Here is a 20,957-nt window from a genome sequence, read left to right as displayed (position 1 = left end):
ACATTAACAAAACAAAAGGGAAAAAAAATACACATTCATCTCAATTTATGCAGAAAAGGCGTTTGACAAAATCAAGTACCTTTTCTTGATAAAAACATTTAGAAAACTAGGAATAGAGGGGAACTTCCTGAACATAATAAAGAGCATATATGAAAAACCTACATCTAACATCATACTTATTGGTGAGAGACTGATACCTTTTCCTCTAAGATCTGGAACAGGACAAGGGTGTCCACTGTCACCACTTTTATTCAATATCATACTAGAAGTTCTGGTCAGAACAATTAGGTAAGAAAAAGAAATAAAGGGCTTCCAGATTGCAAAGGAAGAAGTAAAACTTCCCCCATTTGTAGATTACCTGGTCCTCTATACAGAAAATCCTGAAAAATCCACTGCGAAACTCCTAGAGTTAATGATTGAATTCAGCTAAGTGGCAGGGTATAAGATCAACACCCTCAACTCTGTAGTGTTTTCATACACTAGCAATGAACAATCTGAAGAAATCAAGAAAAAAAATTCATTTGCAATGGCAACTAAAATAATCAAATACCTAGGAACAAATCTAACCAAGGATACAAAGACTTGTACACAGAAACTTAAAAATATTGCTAAAATAAAGAAGATCTAAATAAATGGAAAGGCATTCTGTACATGGATTTGAAGATTATACGTTATTAAGCTGTTGAGTCTACCCAAAGTGATTTATGGATTCAATCCAACACCAGTGAAAATTACAACAGCTTTCTTTGCAGAAATGTAAAATATAATTATCAAATTTATATGGAAGGGTAAGGGACCCCTAATAGCCAAACCCATCTTGAAAATGAAGAACAAAATTAGAGGACTCACATTTCCTGATTGTGACAGTTTGAAGTTATTTTATGAATCCCCAAAAGAAAAAGATTATGTTCTTGAATTAATCCATTCCTGTGGATATGGGGCTGTTTTGACTGGACTACATCAGTAAGGTATGACTCAGGTTAGATCTCTGCCCTTTTACTGAAGCTTTATATAAATGGAGACACAAAGAGACACGCAAAAGAAAAGCCATCCCTTTTTTTTTTTAAGATTTATTTTTTATTTATTTCTCTCCCTTTCCCCCGCCCCATTGTCTGCTCTCTCTGTCCATTCACTGCATGTTCTGTGTCCACTTGCATTCTTGTCAGTGGTACCAGGAATCTGTGTCTCTTTTTGTTGCATCATCTTGTTGTCTCAGCTCTCTGTGCATGTGGCACCACTCCTGGACAGGCTGCACTTTTTTCCACATGAGGCAGCTCTCCTTGAGGGGTGCACTCTTTGCACATGGGGCTCCTGTATACAGGAGACACTCCTGTGTGGTATGGCACTCCTTGCACACATCAGCATTGCGCATGGGCCAGCTCACCACATGAACCAGGAGGCCCTGGGTTTGAAAATTGAACCTCCTGTGTGGTAGGCGGACGCGCTGTCAGTTTAGTCAAATCTGCTTCCTGGAAGCTGTCACCTTTGATCCTGCCATGTGAAAGAGCACTCTAGGATCGCTAGCAGCCAAAGCTTGAGCACGAAGGCCCCAAAAGACTGGGCCCGTGGAGCAACTCAAGGCAGAAGAGGTAAGCCATACGCTTGATAGTCCGTAGCTAAACTTGGGAAGAAAGCAGAGCAGCAGAGACTGAGAGGAGACTTGGAAAGAGACAAGCCCTATGCTTGGTTACACACAGCTGAGCTCTGGGAGATGGTAGATTCTGGAGGTGGAGGCAGGGAAATTGGCAGAGATTGGTGGCCATCTTGCTTTGTTATGTGGCAGGACACCAGCATCTCCAATAGCTGACTTTGGTGAGAAAACGTCTCTGATGGTGCTTTGATTTGGACATTTCATGGCCTCAAAATTGTAAGCTTTTAACCTAAAATCCCTATTATAAAAGCCAACCCGTTTCTGCTACTTTTCATTGGAAGCCCTATGGCAAACAAAGACACCAATATTAAAAATAATTACAAAGCCACGGTAACCAAAACAACGTGGTAGTAGGATAGACATATAGGTGCAAGGATAAACATATAAACCAATGGAATAGAACTGAGAGCTCAGAAATCAATCCTCGTATTTATGACCAGCTGATTTTTAACAAGAGGGCAAAGACCACTTAATTGGGAAAGAATATTCTCTTCAACAAATGGTGTTGGGGAAACAATTCATTTGGAAAGAAAAAGGGCGACCCTTATCTCATACCATATACAAAAATCAACTAAAAATGGATCAAAACCTAAACCTAAAACTTCTTGAAGAAACAGTAGGGAAGCATCATCAGTACCTTGTGCTGGGCAATGGTTTCTTAGAATTTATACTCAAAGCATAAGCAACAAAAGAAGAAATCGATGATTGGGACTTCATTAAAATTAAAAACTTTTATGCCTCAAATGACTTTATTATGAAAGTAAAATGACAGCCTAACCATATGAGAAAATATTTGGAAACTGCATATCTGAAAAAGGTTTTGTATCCAGAATATATAAAGAATGCTTTCAGATGAACAACAAAAAGATAAAGGACCCAATTTTAAAAATGAGCAAATTACTTGAATAGATATTTCTCCAAAGAAGATGTACAAGTGGTCAAAAAGCACATGATAAAAATGTTCAACATCATTATTCGTTAGGGAAATGCAAATCAAAACCACAAAGAGTTACCATTTCACACCCACTGGAATGGCTTCTTTCAGAAAAAAATGGATACTTACAGGTGTTGGAGAGGAAGTGAAGAAATAGGAACACTCATTTGTTGCTGGTGACAGTGTAAAATGGTGGAATCTCTGTGGAAAACAGTTTGTTAGTTCCTCTGGAAATAGAATACAGAATGACCATAGGACCCAGCCATCTTACTTCTAGGTATATTCCAAGATGAATTGAAAGCAGGGACTTGAACAGATAATTGCACACCAATGTCCATAGCATCATTATTTACAGTTGTCAAAAGATGGAAGCAACCCAATTTTCCATCAGCCGATGAATGGATAAACAATATGTGGTATACACACAATGGGTTGTTATTCAGCTGTTAAAAGGAATGAATTTCTGATACATATGACAACATGGATGAACCATGAAGACATCATGTTGAATGAAATAAGCCAGACACAAAAGAACAAATGTGTGCTCTTAGTGATATGAGATAATTAGAATAAACCAACGTATAGTATAAGAATGTAGAATATAGGCTACCAGGTGGACAGTGCGTTAGCCTTACCACATAGGAGGAATAGGAGGTTGAGGCTTAAAATGTAGTGTTTCTAGTTGGGGCCATGGAAAAGTTTTAGTAATGGATGGTGGTAATGGTAGCACATTTTGAACATAATAACAGCACTGAATTATATGTTTAAATGTGTTAGGAAGGGCAAGGCATAGTGTTAATAATAGGGTGGGTGGTATGTGGGAATCCTGTATTTCATGCGTGATTGTTCTGTAAGCCCACAGCTTCTTTAATTTTAAAAAAATTGTAAGCTTGCAGTTGCTCTTGATAACTGGATTCACAGTTTTTGGAAGGGAGAAGGAATGAAATGGCAGGGAGGAATTGATTATTCGAGTAGTTTTAACTTCTTGTTGCTGTGTCATTTCTGTATTAATCAAGTGTTTCCAAATAGAAATAAGTAGGTCAAATTTTATTTTATTAAAAATAAATTTCTCATGAAAATGCTTGTTAAACATTCTTTGGGATCATTTGCTCATACTGAATTATTTCTGCCCTTTAGGTGCTGCAAAGTTGGTGGTAGCTGTGGCAGTATTTTTACTGACATTTTATGTTATATCTCAAGTATTTGAAATAAAAATGGATGCAAGTTTAGGAAATCTATTTGGTAAGTTTCCCTTGTTTCCCCTTTTTTAAATTCTGATTTTTGATGTTGTTACCCATAAGTTTTCATCAGTAATCAACAATGAGTCACTCTGCTGATCAAGCTTTCTAAAAAAGGAAATGAAATTATATTAGTATATGTGATTCATTAGAATCACATACTATTCTCAAGTACTTAATAGTATTCTCAAATACTTAATAGGAGGTCTTAGAATTCAGTATAAAACAGGCCTCTTCTATTCAACATTTTATACAATTCTAGGGGCTTGTATTATGCATGTTTAAGGGTATATCACAACACAATAAATGTGCATTCTAAAGGATATTACATCCCTAATCTTAAATTCTTTCCTTGAGTTGGCTGCTAGTAAACTTAGAACCAAATCTAACATTCAATTAGTAAGTGTTTAGGAGTCACAATTATGCTTTTAGATAGTAACCATAGAAGTTTATCTTAATTACCTACCTTTATTTTCAATTTGCCTCATTTTCCTTTTTACCCATTTATGTAATCTTGCTGTATTGTGAATACACCATTAAGTCCCTTAAATCAGTTTTTAATAAAATCCTCATGTTACTAAAGCAAATTAAATTTGAAATGTTTTCATACATTTATATATACAATGATTTTAAGTGATGATATGTGGATATCTTATTGAATCTCAACAAGTAATTAAGTACCAAATGTACATTTCTCTCTAATAAGTATACCATTATAAGAATAAGAATAGGATTGATTACATATTGACAGTGGGAAATAATTATTTATATTTAAGAATCCATAAAATTAGTTATGAATCTCTCTTGGAGACGGTTTTCTGTAGGTTTTCATTATTTGAAGCTACCTGAAGTTTTTCCTATTTTTCATAGGTCCTCATATATATACTGAATAAGCTTTGGCCGAAGTATTGTTTAAAGTATTAAAAAAATTAAGCATTAAAGTTGAGACTGAAACCTAGAAATATTAGTTTGACCTGGTAAGGCAAAATTTAGGTGAAACTACTTTGAGATCTCTGGAAGCTTGAATTTTGCTTCCCATAAATTAGCATTGGGAAAAAATCCCAAGGACCTAAGTAAACTTACTTGTTCTGAGACCCAATTTATTTTCACACCTAATTGCAAGAATCACGTAAAGCAATGCTTCTCAAACTAATGTCAAAGTAATCACTAGGGCACCTTGATATATACAAATTCTGATTCTAGGTCTAGGTTGGGACCTGAAATTCTGCCTTTCTCACAAGCTCCCAGGTGCTGCTAAGGTTCCTATCGATGGACCACATACTGAACATCAAGGTTTTAGACAACAATTCTGACATGGAGTCATCAGTTTATGTAAACATTTTCAAGTGACTTTTCTTACAATAATTACTTGAAAGTATTTTCTTGTATTAAATGCTGAATTCTGCCTTTGTAAGCCCAAGTCATTTCAGTCCACTGGTTTTGCTTCTGCCTGCTGGAGCTCTCTCCCACATTAATGATCTCTCAAATGGTTCAGTTCTTTCAGGCCTTCTTTTTGCAAGTTTTCATCTTTTCAGGTTATAGAATCCCCTCCAGCCATTCCTCTGGTTATTCTTTTGAGCCTGTTTGTTAACACCCATTGTAAAATGAAGTATCCGGGATCAAACGTAGAGTGTTTACAGTGAGTTGTATTTCCTTGTTCTGGTGTCTGTACTCCTGTTGTTATAAGTGGCCAACCCGGGATTTCTTTAAATTAGCCAAGATCACTAGTCGCCTGAGAAAGCGCCAGCTGGTTTAAGTTGAATGATGCAACAGAAAGCCCCTGCAGAAATCACTTGAAGGAATTGAGGATTTGACACATCCATTATTCTGTTCCTCTCGTGCTGCTGTGTCTGTTCCCACTGTTGGTCCTCTATATTTGCCCTGTTTTGGATCTTCATCTCTAGTCTGGACCGTTTATTTATAAACATCATGGTGATGTCCTTACATCTAAATCATTTTTGCTTGCTTGCCTATCTTGTCTCTACCAGATGATTCTCCTGAAATTCTTGACCCTTTAGTGACTTCTCATTGCTAGAGAAAAAAATCTGAACTCCTTAGGAGGGTACTTAGAATCCTTAACCTGCTTTTTCACCTGTTTTCTATTCCTGCTTTTTCTTCTATCCCTTTGTCTCATACTTGCTGTGCCAAAATGCACACAATCTGTAGACACCAACCTGTAGTAAGTACTTAATGTCCTATTGTCTTGATTTATTTTTTCCCATTTTAGATTTAAACCACTGATAAATAGTATTTTTATAAATTCCTTGATATATTATTATAACTGAAGTACAAAATAGTTCTAATTCTTTAGTGTGGCTGGTTGAAAAACATTCATTGATGAATCCAAGTCAGAAATGTTTAATACTGTTCTTTGAAGTGAAATTTGCATATATTGAAAGAAATTAAGGATTGAATTTCTCAGGATAGTTTTAGGGTTATATGCTGCAGAGGAGGAGGGATTTTTACATCTTTGTACATTATGTCCTTACTATACACTTGGACAAACACCCAATTTTATTTAAAGAAAATTAATTTACCTGTTTGGCCTCAAAGTGTTAACATTCCCAGAAATACAGAGCTAGTAAAGGGTTTTTGGTTTGTTGGATAAAAGTTAAATTTCATCTGGAAAGAAAGGCTTTTCATAAGAGTTGCTTTATTTTCAAGCATCTTCTCTTTTTCACACAAATTAAATGGAGGTGATGTTATTTATTTAAAAGCCTGATGATTAAGAAACTGGTTTTCCCTAAATTGTAACCCAGTAAAGTTTTTCTGACTTGAATAGCATTTACATTTTTACATCTCAAATTTTACAAGCCAAACTAGTTTGGTCATTTTAGCAGCTCATCCCTGGTTTTCTCTCTAAGCCTCTTTCTTCAGGTTTCCTTATTCTCTGATCATTATTGCTGATCAGCGTTCCCAGCACTCTCCTCTTCTCCCTTTAAATCCTCTCCCTGGATGCCTTACCCATTTGCCGATTTTCCAGTTTATATTTTCAGTCCAAATCTCATTTAGAGCTGTCCTCTGGACATTTCTCTTGTATCTTCTCCAAGTGTCTTGAAATTAACAGCTCCTCAACTGAACTCATCCTCTGTCCCCTATCCCCATCCCTCTCTAGATTAGAGACATCTTGAGTGCAGAGATGAAAATTTTTGTTCACTGGCTCATATGAGTGAATAAGTGAATGCTCCTGAAGCCAGTTCTCAATTCCTCCCTTTCCCTCACTGCCTACCTTTAGTCAATTCCCTAGTCTAGCCAGTATTGCTTCCTTAGTTGTTTTGAATCGCTCTCCTTCTTTTGTATCCATAGGCACTGTCTTTGTTCAGGCTGCTACCCTTTTTAGGGTCCTTGTGCTTTGTGGAGTTGTGACATTCTCCATGTGGACTTTAGTCGTAGTCCTTTGTTGCTGTTGTTGTTTGTTTGTTAGCCCTTTGATCTTGAACTCTCTGCACTTTGTTCTACATTCTGCACTCAGAGGGTTTGTTCTGAAAGCTCACTGTCCTAGCTTCATTCTCCTAAGAGGACTAAATGTTTTTGTACATATGATCACAGACCCCAGAGATGTCCCATTTTCTGGAATGGTATAATATGAGTTTGAGTGCTAGGCTGAAGTGTGCTTTTGAAAACTACCTCTGCCATTTTCTAGTTATGGCTTAGAATAATCAGAACCACTAAACCCCTCTGTCCTCAGTTTCTTTATCTGTACAACCAGTATAATCAATAAAAATAAATGAAATGCAGTGTCCAGCATTATGAATGAGCTGCTTTGTTGTTCTGAGCCTACTATCTTCCATAAGTTATGTATACCAGAATTCCTAATTTTGACAAAGTTCTTCTGTAACCATCTTAAGAGCCTGATGTTACACTTTTGTTCAGGACAAATTGAAGTTAAGAATTTCTAGTCCTCATGCTGCTAATTGCTGGTTGGTTGCATAATCTGAGCAAGTCCATTCTATCTGGGTTTTCGTTTTCTCATTTATAAAAGTGAGACTGTATGAGTTCTGTAATTATTTGTTGTATATATATATATTTACCAAAGAGTGGACTATACGATCTCTGTAATTAATTTTCACTGTTATTTATTACAAAATGATATAATTAAAGACATTGAAAGAATAAGCTTCAGTAATCACAGCACCCTAATTTATCAAATGATTATTTTATTTCCTTCAAGTTTTTGTCCTTATCCATAAATAATTTTAGTAGTTACAGTTATACTGTAGGTACAATTTGGCTTTATTCTATTTGTTAAACTTTTTCCATGTTACTTAATACATTGCCTTCATGACTTTTAATGGTGTATAATATTCTACTTAAGTGTTCCAAAGAGTTAAGAAGCCATGCTTTACTTGGCCATTTTCTTTTTAAACAGAGAATATTGCTTTCTGTTTTAACTTTCTGTTCTCAAGTTTGTGTATTGGACTTGCAGGAAATCCGCAATTATCTAAAATAGTACAGAATGTAAAACTGTGGTTATTTATAGTCTTAACAGCTGGCTAACTTCACACTGTATATGTGTTAGCCAAATACAGAAATAGCTACAATACATTGATGATCTGAATTATAATCTTCTGGGCCAAGACTGGTTGTTAGTGCTTCTGAAAGGCTTGAAAAATAACTGTGCTCTAGTGCATTCAAGTGAAGATTTAACCAGAAGATTCTGTCTTCCTAAACTTGGTAAATTATAAAATTCTTGGTTAATGACCTTTATTTTTAAAAATTATACCCAACACTATTTTATAGAAACTAACCTCTTCCTATGCCATTCTCCTAACTAACCAATAAAATATGTATGTATATTCTATCTGGTGCTTTATATGCATATGTACACAATACTATATACTGCTGCAAAAAGTTTTAAACTGAAGGTAAGTTTGTAGAGTAGTTTTCTGATTGGGATTTAAATTTGTAATAACTAAAAGTAAAAGCAAAGATATTGGTAAAAATGAATAGTTCTATCAGTAATGAAATACTGTCCTCTATAATTCATCTACATAATTGTTTATACTAGTGAACTGTGTAACATAGTTACTTAGTCTCTGAGGTGATATTCGTGCTTTATTGATTGTATACTGAGCAATAATTCAAACACTTTTATTAAAATAAGCCTATTAGCTCTTAAACATGTTTTGAAAGTAGATACTTGTCAGTAGCTTTATTCCTTCTAACAAAGGTAACTTTCTTTTTCTTAGCAAGGTCAGCACTGGACACAGTTGGACGTCGTAAGTATATTATCTCAAAATATTTTGCAGATGATTTACTCTGTCTTATCGTAGTTATGAGAATTTATATTCAAACTATATAATTCAGTATGAGCAAAAACTGACTTAGAAATTTCTTTTTAAAACTAAAACACCCTAGATAGCCCAGTAGTTTTGGCATTTATTCATAATGGATTTTTTGTTTCATTAGTGTCTTTAGATCTAGTACTGTACTTACAGAAAGAAATGGAGAAGTAAAAGCAGATTTCCTACTTAGAACTAGGAAATGGTTGGATAGTGGTGCATTTAGATTTTCACTGGCCTTAGAGGTATTTGTTTGTTGTTGTGTATAAACAGATAGGAAATGCATGGTAATGGTTTAAAGCCTTCCCCCATCCTGAATTTAAAAAACAAACTCAAGAATAATTAGGTAAAATGTCTTTATTCTCCTTATTGTCACATTATTGGCTCCTTTTATGCTAATTATTAATTTGTTTCGTAGGAGGTTCTGATTTTTTTTTTTTTTTGAGGTTCTTTGAAATCTTTAGAAAAAAATTCCCAGCATGTATTTTAAGATATGTAAATCAGATGCTTCACATATGGTGTGTAGTTTGAGATATGAAATAAACTATAGAACCTATTAATATATTCTTTAAAAAAGCCTATTTTCTTCCCCAAAGCTACAAAGCCTCCCAGATATAAATGTGGAATCTCAAAAGCTTGCCCTGAGAAGCATTTTGCATTTAAAATGGCAAGTGGAGCAGCTAATGTGGTGGGACCAAAAATTTGCCTAGAAGACAATGTGTAAGTATATTTGTTGTTTTAGAACTATAATGTGTGCTATTAAGCAGCAGATTGAACCTGAGTTTAATGAATCTTTTGAAAATGTATTGGGCATACTTTTACCAAAGGAAAGTGATTTCAGTTTTCATTATTCTGTTTAGCCACCCATATACCCCAAGTCCTTAAATAAGAACACAGCATTTATCAACTTCATGTGGAGATAAAAGATTTCATTTCAGTGAATTCTCCAGATCTAGGCTGTTCAATATAGTGAAAAAGTTAATTCATTCAAATTAATTAAAAATAAAATTTCAGTTCTTTTGTTGTACTAGCCATATTTCGAGTGATCAGTAGTCACATGTGGCTAGTGGTTACCACCCTAAACAGCACAAATAGAAACCATTTCTGTCCTTGCAGACAGTACCCCCCCCAGATAATGAAAGGTTTATCTTAAGAGACTACGTTGATTTGAGTTTTTCATGTGTACTACAGATAATCATGTTCTTAAATTGAACATATTATGAACCTTTGGTAAGACCAGATCAGTTAAGGGCCACTGTTTATTTTTTTAGTAGTAAGTTTTGTTTTGTTTTTTACAGATTTATTTTTTATTTCTCTCCCTGCCCCCCCCCCATGTCTACTCTCTCTGTTCCCTGTGTGTTCTTCTTTGTCCACTTGCGTTCTTGTCAGCAGCACTAGGAATCTGTCTCTTTTTGTTGCATCGTCTTGCTGCATCAGCTCTCTGTTTGTGGCCCCATTCCTGGGCAGGCTGCGCTTTCCTCGCATGGGGAGGCTCTCCTTGCAGGGGTTCACTCCTTGTATGTGGGGCTCCCCTACACAGGGGACATCCCTATGCGGAGGACACCCCTGCGTAGCACGGTACTCCTGCGCATTAGCACTGCACGTGGGCCAGCTCACCACAGAGGTCAGGAAGCCCTGGATTTGAACCATGGACCTCCCATGTGGTAGGGCGATGCTCTATCAGTTGAGCCAAATCTGCTGCCCAAGTTAAAGGCCATTTGATTAGATTGTTCCAGTAGGACATAGCTCAGGCAAGGTCTTAATCCTCTTACTGGGGTCCTTTATGAATGGAGGAATGAAAGCCACAGACACAGAGAAAAACTGCAGAGATGGAGAAGAACCCGGAAGCTGAAGGTCCTGGGGACCAGAAGCTGGAATCCATGGAACAAGGAGACTGAGAGGAAGCCTCTTTAGCGAGAAGCTGAAAGAGATGAGGCCTAGAGGAGAGGGGAGATATGAATGGACACTGCCATGTGCTTGATTGTCCACAGCTGCAACTTGGTGAGACAGCATCTCTTGATGATGCCTCTATTTGGACACTTTCATGACCTCAGAACTATAAGCTTTTTAACCTAATAAATCCCTATTGTAAAAGTCAACCCATGTCTGATATATTGCATTGACAGCCTTTAACAAGCTAAAACATAAGCCAACAGTTCTGATTTTAAATATTTGAGTGAAGTGGGAAGTATTCCAGTGATGACTTCATGCCTGTTGGTCACAAAACTTCTTGCCATTAAGCTGAATGGTTCTCTATACTGAGATGCTCTGCAAAGTATAATTTTTAGATTTTTCAATCTTCTATGTCATTGTAAGCTGTTACTTTTAACTTGAAGTCCCAGTCTCTGAAGTTGCAAAGCCTGCTTTTTTAAATTGTTTGCTTATAATTTGCTATTGGCTAGAAAATGAGATTCATGACCTTACTTCAACTGCAGGTGAAATAATATGTCATTGATTTTGTAGGAAAAAAGAGTGGGGTGATTTTGCAAATAGAAAGATGTATTACAGGAGGCACTTTCTCCCAGCTTTCTGTGCCTTTTCTTTTCTTTTCTTTTATACAAATATATATATATTTGTATTGAAGTATATCATTCATACATGAGCAACATACATAAACAATAAGTGTATAGTAAAAGTTGTAAACCTAAAAAATAAACATAACATACAGGGGTCCCATATATCACCCCTCCACCTACCATCTTGCATTGTTGTGAAACATTTGTTACAAACTATGCAAGAGCATCTTCAAATATTACTGCTAACTGTAGTCCATTTCTTACACTTGGTGTATTTTCCCCCCAATCCTTCCTATTATTATTTTTAAAATATATTTTCATTATGGAGTATATTAGTCAGGCAAAGGGGTGCTGATGCAAAATACCAGAAATCTGTTGGCTTTTATAAAGGGTATTTATTTGAGGTAGAAGCTTATAGTTACCGGGCCATAAAGCATAAAGTTACTTCCCTCACTAAAGTCTGTTGCCACTTGTTGGAGCAAGATGGCTACCTATGTTCAGCCTTCCTCTTCCTCTTCCTCTTAAGTCTCGGTGGTTCCCGCTTCTTCCCATATCAGCTGTAGGTTGGGATGAGTCTTGTCTCTCTTCTGGGGTTCGTTTCTCTCTGGGCTCAGCTGCTTTGTTCTCTTCACAAGGTCAACTGTAGACTATCAGGCTCACTGGAGTTTGTCTCTCTCTCCCCAGGGTGGGGCTCAATTCTCTCTGGGCTCAGCTGCTCTGCTCTTTCCTGTTTGTGGGAGTTCCAGCTCAAAACTCCACCTCCCTTCTCTGTGGTGTCATTTCTCCCTTGGTGGGCAGGGACTTAATATCCTACTGATGTGACCCAATCAAAGCCTTAATCATAAGTTAATCAAGTAAAAGTGAAACCTCTGAATCTGCTTTAATCTAATATGCCCAGAGGAGCGAACCAGTTTACAAACATAATCCAATATTTTTGGAATTCATAAACAATATCAAACTGCTACTCAGAGGTTGTGAACATACAAAACAATCATGCACGTGTGTAGAATTTCCATACAGTGCCCCTTCACCAAAACACCAGAACGTGGAATATTTATTACAAATTATGAGATAATATCAGACTCTTACCAATAACCATGGAATGCGCCTTTTCTTTTCTTTTTAATATGGATGCTCTTATGTTTTTATCCCAGCCCATTTTGCAGTTAGCTATAGGGACATCATTTAGGTTCTTGGGACAACAGTTTTCTCATAAAACTAAGGGCTTGAACTAGGTTATCTTTAAGATGCCTAATCCCGTTTTCTTTCTTTTCCTTCATGCTAATCATAATCCATTGTTAAATAATCTGATTTCTCATTATAGTAGCCCCAAATTTTACTGAATTAGATAATAAAACACTTGATTTTAGAAGTTTGTAGGTTTTGAAAGTTTGTAGATTTTCCATTAATTTAAATAATACCCTTCCTGTTAATTTAGAAGGTTCTCATTCCTCCTTTTTACCTTCTCTGGCTGGAGGCTCCACGTTTGAGTCTTAAATATTAACAAGAAGTTCCCTTAGAATGGGTAGCCCACAGTGGATTATCTTTGGATACCTACTCTTGCCCCTTGAAGCATTTACATTTTAATGCAAAGAAGAAGAAATCAAACTTTTTACTAGCAGGTTTTCTATTCATAGATTGTGTAGATTAAAAACAAAACCATATGTGCAGTGGAGGGTCTAGTAGAATAAACACTGGGCTTGGAACCAGAGAATTTGTTTCTAACCTGATGGGCATGCTACATAGTACTTGTATTTTAGATTTTTCACAGTAAAAGTGAGGTAGGTGGCTAACCCATCCTCATTTCAGGAGTCACTTTGCCATCCCCATGAAGGATTAAATAATTGCCAGCATTTTATACTTAGCTCTCAGATCATGAAATCTAGTTCCTGCAGAAGGGATGAATTAGGACAAGAGCTCCCCAGTGGAGGCACGGCAGAAGTCAAGTCATAATCTAGTGCTTTCTTGGTGTTTCTGTATTGAAAGTTTTTCCAACAGAAGAGTCTGAATTTTCTTAGCATAATTCATTCACTAACTCAGCATGGTCCCTGCTCTTGTGGAATTTATGGTTTAGCAGAGATGATAGATGTCATATATTTGTATTTACTTTTTAAACAACAAATTATGACACAAGCTGTGCAGGGCAGCAGAATATGAAGAAACATGGTGAGATGAGGTGTCTGATTTTAGAGTGAGTTGATTAGAGAATGAGAAAGTGGTGTTTAGTCTGAGAACTGAAGTCTCTTGAGAAGAAATGCAGCTGGGTGAAAATTGGAGGAAGAACATTCCAAAGAGAAGAAAGAGCATTCTTGAAGGCTCTAAGATGGGAAAGAGCTGGGGAGAAGTAAATAAAGAGCCAGGTCATGTAGGCCATGTAGGTTGAGATTTCTTCTGAGTACACTAAGTAGTTGTTGAAGGTTTTCAAACTCTGGCATTTTATAGTGAAAAAATTTTTTTATCTCGCCACTGTGTGAAATAATTAGAGAAGTAGAGTAGGGAGAACAATTGGAAGGCCATTGCCAGTTGCTGAAAAAGCTTTTGATATTGTCTCCCTATTGGTAGTAGATGTTTTGCATTTACACCCACTAAAATATTTTCTTGCATATATCGAGGTCCTGAAACGCACTTTGGAAACTGTTAGTCTAGATCATTACTGTTCACTGGGGGCAACTGCTCACTTCCCTCCCCCCCCTCCCCCAGGGACATTTGGCAATGTCAGGAGACATTTTGGGCTTTCACAGCTGTGAAAGTGCTACTGGTAGAGCCCAGGGAAGCTGCTAAACATCCTTCCGTGCACAGGACAGCCCCCCACAACAAAGAATTATCGGGCCCATTGTATTATTAAGATGGGGCCAAGGTGAAGAAACCCTGACCCAGACAAAACACGATGGTTTAGATTAGACTGTAGCCATGGTTTTAAGGACAAGTAGCTGGAATCAAGGTACATTATGGAAATTAAGTTGGATTTGAAACTTCCTGTTAGTTAGAAATGAAAAATTCTGGATATATGCATCAGGTGTGATTCAAAATAGGAATTTCAGCTTTTCTTTTGTATTAGAGAGTCCATAGAGTTTACTTAATATTCAAGTCATAGCTTCATAGCTTTAATTTTGTGCATATACTCATTTGATTTGAGTTTACTTGAATTTCCTATTAAGTAATAAAACTTCTTTTGAAAGCTAACCACACGGTTTAATTTTTTTAAGATTTTTCTTTTTTAAGATTTATTTATTTATTTTTAGATTTAAAAAATTTATTTCTCTCCCCTTCCCCACCCCCCCCAGTTGTCTGTTCTCTGTGTCCATTCGCTTTTTTTTTTTTTAAGATTTATTTATTTCTTTCTTTCTCTCCCTTTTCCCCCACCCTGGTTGTCTGTTCTCTGTGTCTATTTTCTGTGTCTTCTTTGTCCACTTCTGTTGTCAGTGGCACAGGAATCTGTGCTTCTTTTTGTTGTGTCATCTTGTTGTGTCAGCTCTCCGTGTGGGCGGCGCCACTCCTGGGCAGGCTGCACTTCCTTTCGCGCTGGGTGGCTTTCCTTACGGGGTGCATTCATTGCACGTGGGGCTCCCCTACGCGGGGGACACTGCTGCGTGGCAGGGCACTCCTTGCACACATCAGCACTGCACATAGGCCAGCCTCCACATAGGTCAAGGAGGCCTGGGGTTTGAATCGCGGACCTCCCATGTGGTAGACGGCGGCCCTAACCACTGGGCCAAGTCCGCTTCCCTGTGAGTTCTTCTGTGACAGCTTCTATCCTTATCAGCGGCCCGGGAATCTGTGTCTCTTTTAGTTGTGTCATCTTGCTGCATCAGCTCTCTGTGTGTGTGGCACCATTCTAGGGCAAACTGCACTTTCTTTTGCGCTGGGCGGTTCTCCTTATGGGGTGTACTCCTTGCACGTGGGGCTCCCCTATGCGGGAGACACCCCTGCATGGCTGGGCACTCCTTGCACGCATCAGTACTGCGCATGGGCCAGCTCCACCTGGGGTTTGAACTGCGGACCTCCCATGTGGTAGACGGACTCCCTAACCACTGGGCCAAGTCTGCTTCCCTTAATCTTAATATTTGGTACAAGAATATATAGGAGACTATTTTGAGGCATTTTTTTTTTTTTAAACAACAATGGGTCAACAAACTTTTTCATATGATTCTAGATAGTAAGTATTTTAGGCTGTGAGGACCAAGAGGTAAAACTAAAGATTTTTTGTGGGTACTTATTTTTAAAATATAACCATTAATGAAAGTAAAAACCATTCTAAGCTCATGACTAGTGAAAATAAAACAGAAAACTGCCAACTGGCTGGAGTTGGTCATGCTCATTAGATGGCCAGTCCTTGCTCTACAGTAGTAATTTTAAAAAGTAGTAACTAGAACATCTGGAAGATTTTTGAAACTATTTTAGAGGTGGAATGCATCTACAGATTACAGTCATTATCTTCAGACTTTTGCCTAGAGGCATGGGATGGTGGTGGTGGTGGGGAAGTCCTCATATTCATGAAGGGTAAAAGAAGATATTTCAAGTTGTATTAGTAAGAGTGACTAACTTCTAAAAATTAAAATCTTAAGTGGTATGTCATTTACTAGGTACAGGTTTTCCCGGGTTGAATGTGTGTGTAAAAGTTGATAACCTGCTGCCCTCTTGTGGGAAGCCTGTGCCATTGTGCTTCATGTTACTTTTATTTTTTCCTGTTACTGCGATAGATGGAGTTTTGTAACAAAACAACATATTCTGAGTTGATCGCTACTTGGAAAAGACACTGGCACTTTATTAATCTTACAAGTTAAACATAGCTTTTTTTTTTTTGCGTTTTAGTATTAATGAAGGTATTTACTTATCTATAATATATTTCTTAAAGGAGCAGAACAAATTACTATTTGAAACCTCCCTCCTCTGTGGCTGCGACAGATTTATTTGGCTCTCTCATTGCCTCTCCCTGAATTAGTCTTGAGGAACACAAGTTCTATGCTTTATTCTATGTAAACTTTAGAGAATGATAAATGAAATTTTGAAGGAAGATATATCACCAATATTGTTTGATATATGATTTAATGCTACTAAACTTTTAAAAATGAGAATTTTAAGCTTCTCTGTAATGGACCTTCAAGTAGAGGTTTTGTTGTTCTTTCTTTTGTTTTTATTTTGAAATAATTGTGGAAATCATATAGGGAGTTGCAGAGATAGATACAAAGGTCCCGTGTACTCTTCACCCAGTTTTCCCCACGGTTATATCTTATGTAATTATAGTACAGTATTAAAACCAGGAAATTTACATGGGTACAATATGTGTATATAGTTTTGTGTCATTTTATCACATTGATCCATGTAACTAACACCAGAATCAAGGTACAGAGAATTATTCCTCACCACAAAGTGGTGATAAAACTCTCTTTCATGCTTCCCTTTTATAGTTACCCCACTATCCCTGGCAACCCCTAATTTATTTACCATTCTATAATTTTGACATTTTGAGAATGATATGTAATTATCATCATATGGTATGTGATCATTTGAGATTGGCTTTAAAAAAAAAAAAAATCTGCATAATGCCCTAGAGAGGTATTCAGGTGTTGCATATTAGTAGTCAATTCCCTTTTATTGATAAGTAATGTTCTGTAGTATGGATTTACCAATTTGTTTATCCACCAATTGAGAAATATTTTGGTTGTTTCCAGGCTGTTATAAATAAAACTGCTATGAACAATCGCATACAGGTTTTTGTTTGCACATATACATTATTTTTGGGGATAATGTCTAGAAGAGCAATTGCTGTATTATATGGTAAATGTGTTTAGTTTTGTAAGAGACTGCCAAATGTTTTTCAGAGTGTATCAATTTACATTCCCACCAGCAGTGTATGAGAGATCAGTGTCTTCATATTTATTTACCAGCTTTTGATATTATCACTATTTTTTATTTTTGCTATTTTATTAAACTGAGGAATACCCTTCTATTCCTAGATTTCTGAGATTTTTTATCCTCAATAGGTGTTGAATTATGTGTTTTTTTCTGCATCGGTTGATTATATTCACTGATTTTTAAAATATTGACACAATCATTTATTCTTAGACTAAACTCCACTTGTTATGGTTTAAAGTTCTTTTTATATATTGCCGAATCCTACTCATTAATATTTTAAAGTTCTTGCATATATTTTAATAAAGAACATTGATTCGTAGTATTCTTGTATTATCCTGGTTTTGGTATTGGAGTAGTAAAATGAGTTGGGAAATGTTCCATTCTCTGTTATTTTTTAGACAAGACTGTGTAATAGAATTGTTAAGTTTTTGTTTTTTTTTAATGTATGGCAGATTTCTTTCATGGGAGTTTATAAATTAAAGATTCAATTTCTTTAATCGTTATAGGATTGTGTAAGTTATCTATTTCATAATGGATGAGTTGTTGGTAGTGTGTACTTGTTGAGAAATTGCTCCCTTTTACCTCAGTTGTCAAATTTTGTGTGTAGAATTAGTCATAGTATTCTCTTATTTTGATGTCTTCAGGGTATAGTAGTGATATCCCATTTCATTCTTGATATTAGTGATTTGTGTCTTCATTGTCAGTCTTCTGAAGAGGTTTGTCAATTTCATCTTTTTTTTCAATGTTTTTGATTTCTGCTTTCCTCTTTGCTTTTGGTTTATTTGCTTCTCTTTTTATAATTTCTTGAGATGGGAACTTAAATTATTCATTTGAGGTTTTTCTTTTCTTATGACAGGGATTGCTCTATTAGCACTCTTACCTGTGTTCCACAAGTTTTGTTATTTTAATTTCCTTCTTACTAAGTTCAGTGCATTTTTAAATTTCTCTGAGACTTTCCTGTTACCGTTCTGTAATTGATTTCTAGTTTGATTTTATTATGATTGAAGAATATACTTTGTATGGTTTCAATTCTTTAAATTCGTTGAATTTTCTTTTATGGCCAAAGGTATTGTCTATCTTGGTATACGGTCAGTGGGTATTTGAATGTATAGTCTGTTGTTGGGTGGTATATTCTTTAAATGCCAATAAACCTTGGTGGTTGATGCTTTTGTTGAGGTCGTCTATATTCTTGCTAATTTTCTGTCTTGTTCTACCAGTTTTAGGGAGGTGGGGAAGGATTGTCTATGTCACCTGTCAGTTCTATAAGTTTTTGTTTAATGTGTTTTCAAGCTTTGTTATTTGGTGCATATATGTTTAATTATTGTTATGCCTTCTTAGTGGAGTGACCCTTTTATGATTATGTAATATCCCTTTCTGTCTCTAATAGTTTTCTTTGATCTGAAATCTACATTAATTGATATTAATGTAGCCATTCTTTTTTAAAAACAGATTTATTGAGATTTCATACAATTTGCCCATTTAAAATGTATAGTTTAGTGGTTTTTAGTATATCCAAAGTTATGTGCAACTATAATAACTGTCAATTTTAGAATATATCCATCACCTCAAAAAGAAGCCTTTTACCCTTTAGCTATAACCTTCCCCATCCCAGCATTTCTCCAAATTCATTTCCACAGGACTAAACAATGACTATTCTTCTTTCTATCCCTATAGATTTGCCTATTCTGGACATTTCATATAAATGGAATCATATGTGGTTGTGTAAATGATTTCCTTTATTTAGTATGTTTTCTAGGTTCATCCACATTGTAATATATATCCTTAGTTCATTCTTTTATATAGTCAAATTATATTTCATTGTATGGATAGACCACATTTTGTTTACCCATTGATCAGTTAATGGACATATAGGTTGTTTATACATTTTGGCTATTTAGGAATAAGGCTGCTAGAAACATTCATGTACAAGTTTATATGTGCATAAATATTTTTATTTTTCTTGGATATATTCTAGAAGTGGAATTGTTGGCTCATATGTTAACTCCATGTATTTAATTTTTTGAGGAAATGCAAGGGTTTTTTCCTATAGTGGCTGAACTATTTTTATACTCGCCCCATCATTAGGGGTTCCAATTTCTCCATATTCTCCTCAATGTTTCTTGTTATCTGACTGTTTATTAAAGTTATCCTAGTGGAGGTGAAATCATATTTTTTTCTATTGATTTGCATTCCCCTTTGACTAATGATGTTGAACATCTTTTCATGTGATTATTGGGCATTTGTATATCTTCTTTGGGGAAACATCTATTCAGATCATTTGCCTATTTTTTAATTGGGTTGTCTTTTCATTATTGTAATGCTGCTTTCTTTTGAGTCATTTTTGTATGGAATATTTCTTTCTAGCCTTTTACTTTTTGTCTACCTATATCATTATATTCGAAGTTTCTTTTAGACAGCATGTAGTTGGGTCATATTTTTAATACATTATGCTAATTTCTGTCTTGATTAGTGTATTTATACCATTTATACTTAAATTACTTATTTAGTGGGTATGTGCCAATATTTTTTCTTTATTTGTAAGTATTTCTGAGTGTAGCTATTTGTGTATGTCTATGTGTACACATAAATATATATGTCTATATGTATGTGTTTTTTTTCTTGGTTATTCTTGATATTACTATGCAGATTTTTAATGAAAAAGTTTGATGATTAAAGGTCTTGACTTAAGAGTAAGGGAAAAATGTTAGTAATTCAGGGTAAATCATTACAAAGGCCTATCTGTAGCTTTTACATTGTGAATAGCACAAAATGTTGAGGAAATATTCTTCCAGTATTTAGAATCTATTATCTGATTCACAAAGCTATCACTCACATTACTGACCAAAAATAAATAAATTTCTGACATACATCTTCATTGTTTCAGTTTTTCCTTTGTCTAATTCTTAATGTAAGTGAAAATATCAGCCAACATTTGTGTTAGAACTACACTCATTTAGTAATTGGAACTCTGGGTATGATTACAGATAGGAGAATCATTTGGCTATGTAGGATTTATGATAAAAAACATTTTGAGAAATTATGTGCTATACAGCCTTTAATATCAGTAAAATTTTTAATAAACTTATGCACATATATATGTATATATTTGTTGGATACGTGTGTATGTTTGTGTATTCATATGCATATAAATATTCTTTCCTCTTCTCCAATATCCAACCAGTTGTTATACATTTAACATATACCACTGGAGTGTTACTCTCAAAATTAAGATACCCACTATTTTAGTTTTATAAGTCTAGTTGTACAGACTTTACTGATTATATGGTGAGCTCAGTATTAAATGTTTCACTGGTGTCTTTAATTTCACAGTGAGTGTCTTTTTTTTTTTTTTTTTTTTTGAAGTACTGGGATTGAGGATTGAACCTGAAATTTCATACATGGGAAGCCAGCACTCAACCACTGAGTCACATTGGCTTCTCTGAGTTGTTTTTTTTTTTTTTTTTAAGATTTATTTTTATT

General features: G+C 35.6%; 1 protein-coding gene across 2 annotated transcripts in view; it reads left to right on the top strand.

Moving 5' to 3' along the window:
- The window catches only part of FAM3C (FAM3 metabolism regulating signaling molecule C), a 56,725-nt gene that overhangs the window by 19,972 nt on the left and 15,796 nt on the right, over positions 1–20,957 (top strand). For both annotated transcript variants that reach the window (XM_058297287.2, XM_004459224.5), the window contains exons 3-5: positions 3,723–3,827; positions 9,013–9,042; positions 9,702–9,825. In XM_058297287.2, coding sequence (XP_058153270.1) covers positions 3,723–3,827; positions 9,013–9,042; positions 9,702–9,825 — 259 coding nt within the window. The remainder of the gene's footprint in view (positions 1–3,722; positions 3,828–9,012; positions 9,043–9,701; positions 9,826–20,957) is intronic.

Source organism: Dasypus novemcinctus, chromosome 5, assembly GCF_030445035.2.
Source record: "Dasypus novemcinctus isolate mDasNov1 chromosome 5, mDasNov1.1.hap2, whole genome shotgun sequence".
NCBI lineage: Eukaryota > Metazoa > Chordata > Mammalia > Cingulata > Dasypodidae > Dasypus > Dasypus novemcinctus.
This window is presented reverse-complemented; position numbering and strand designations above follow the sequence as displayed.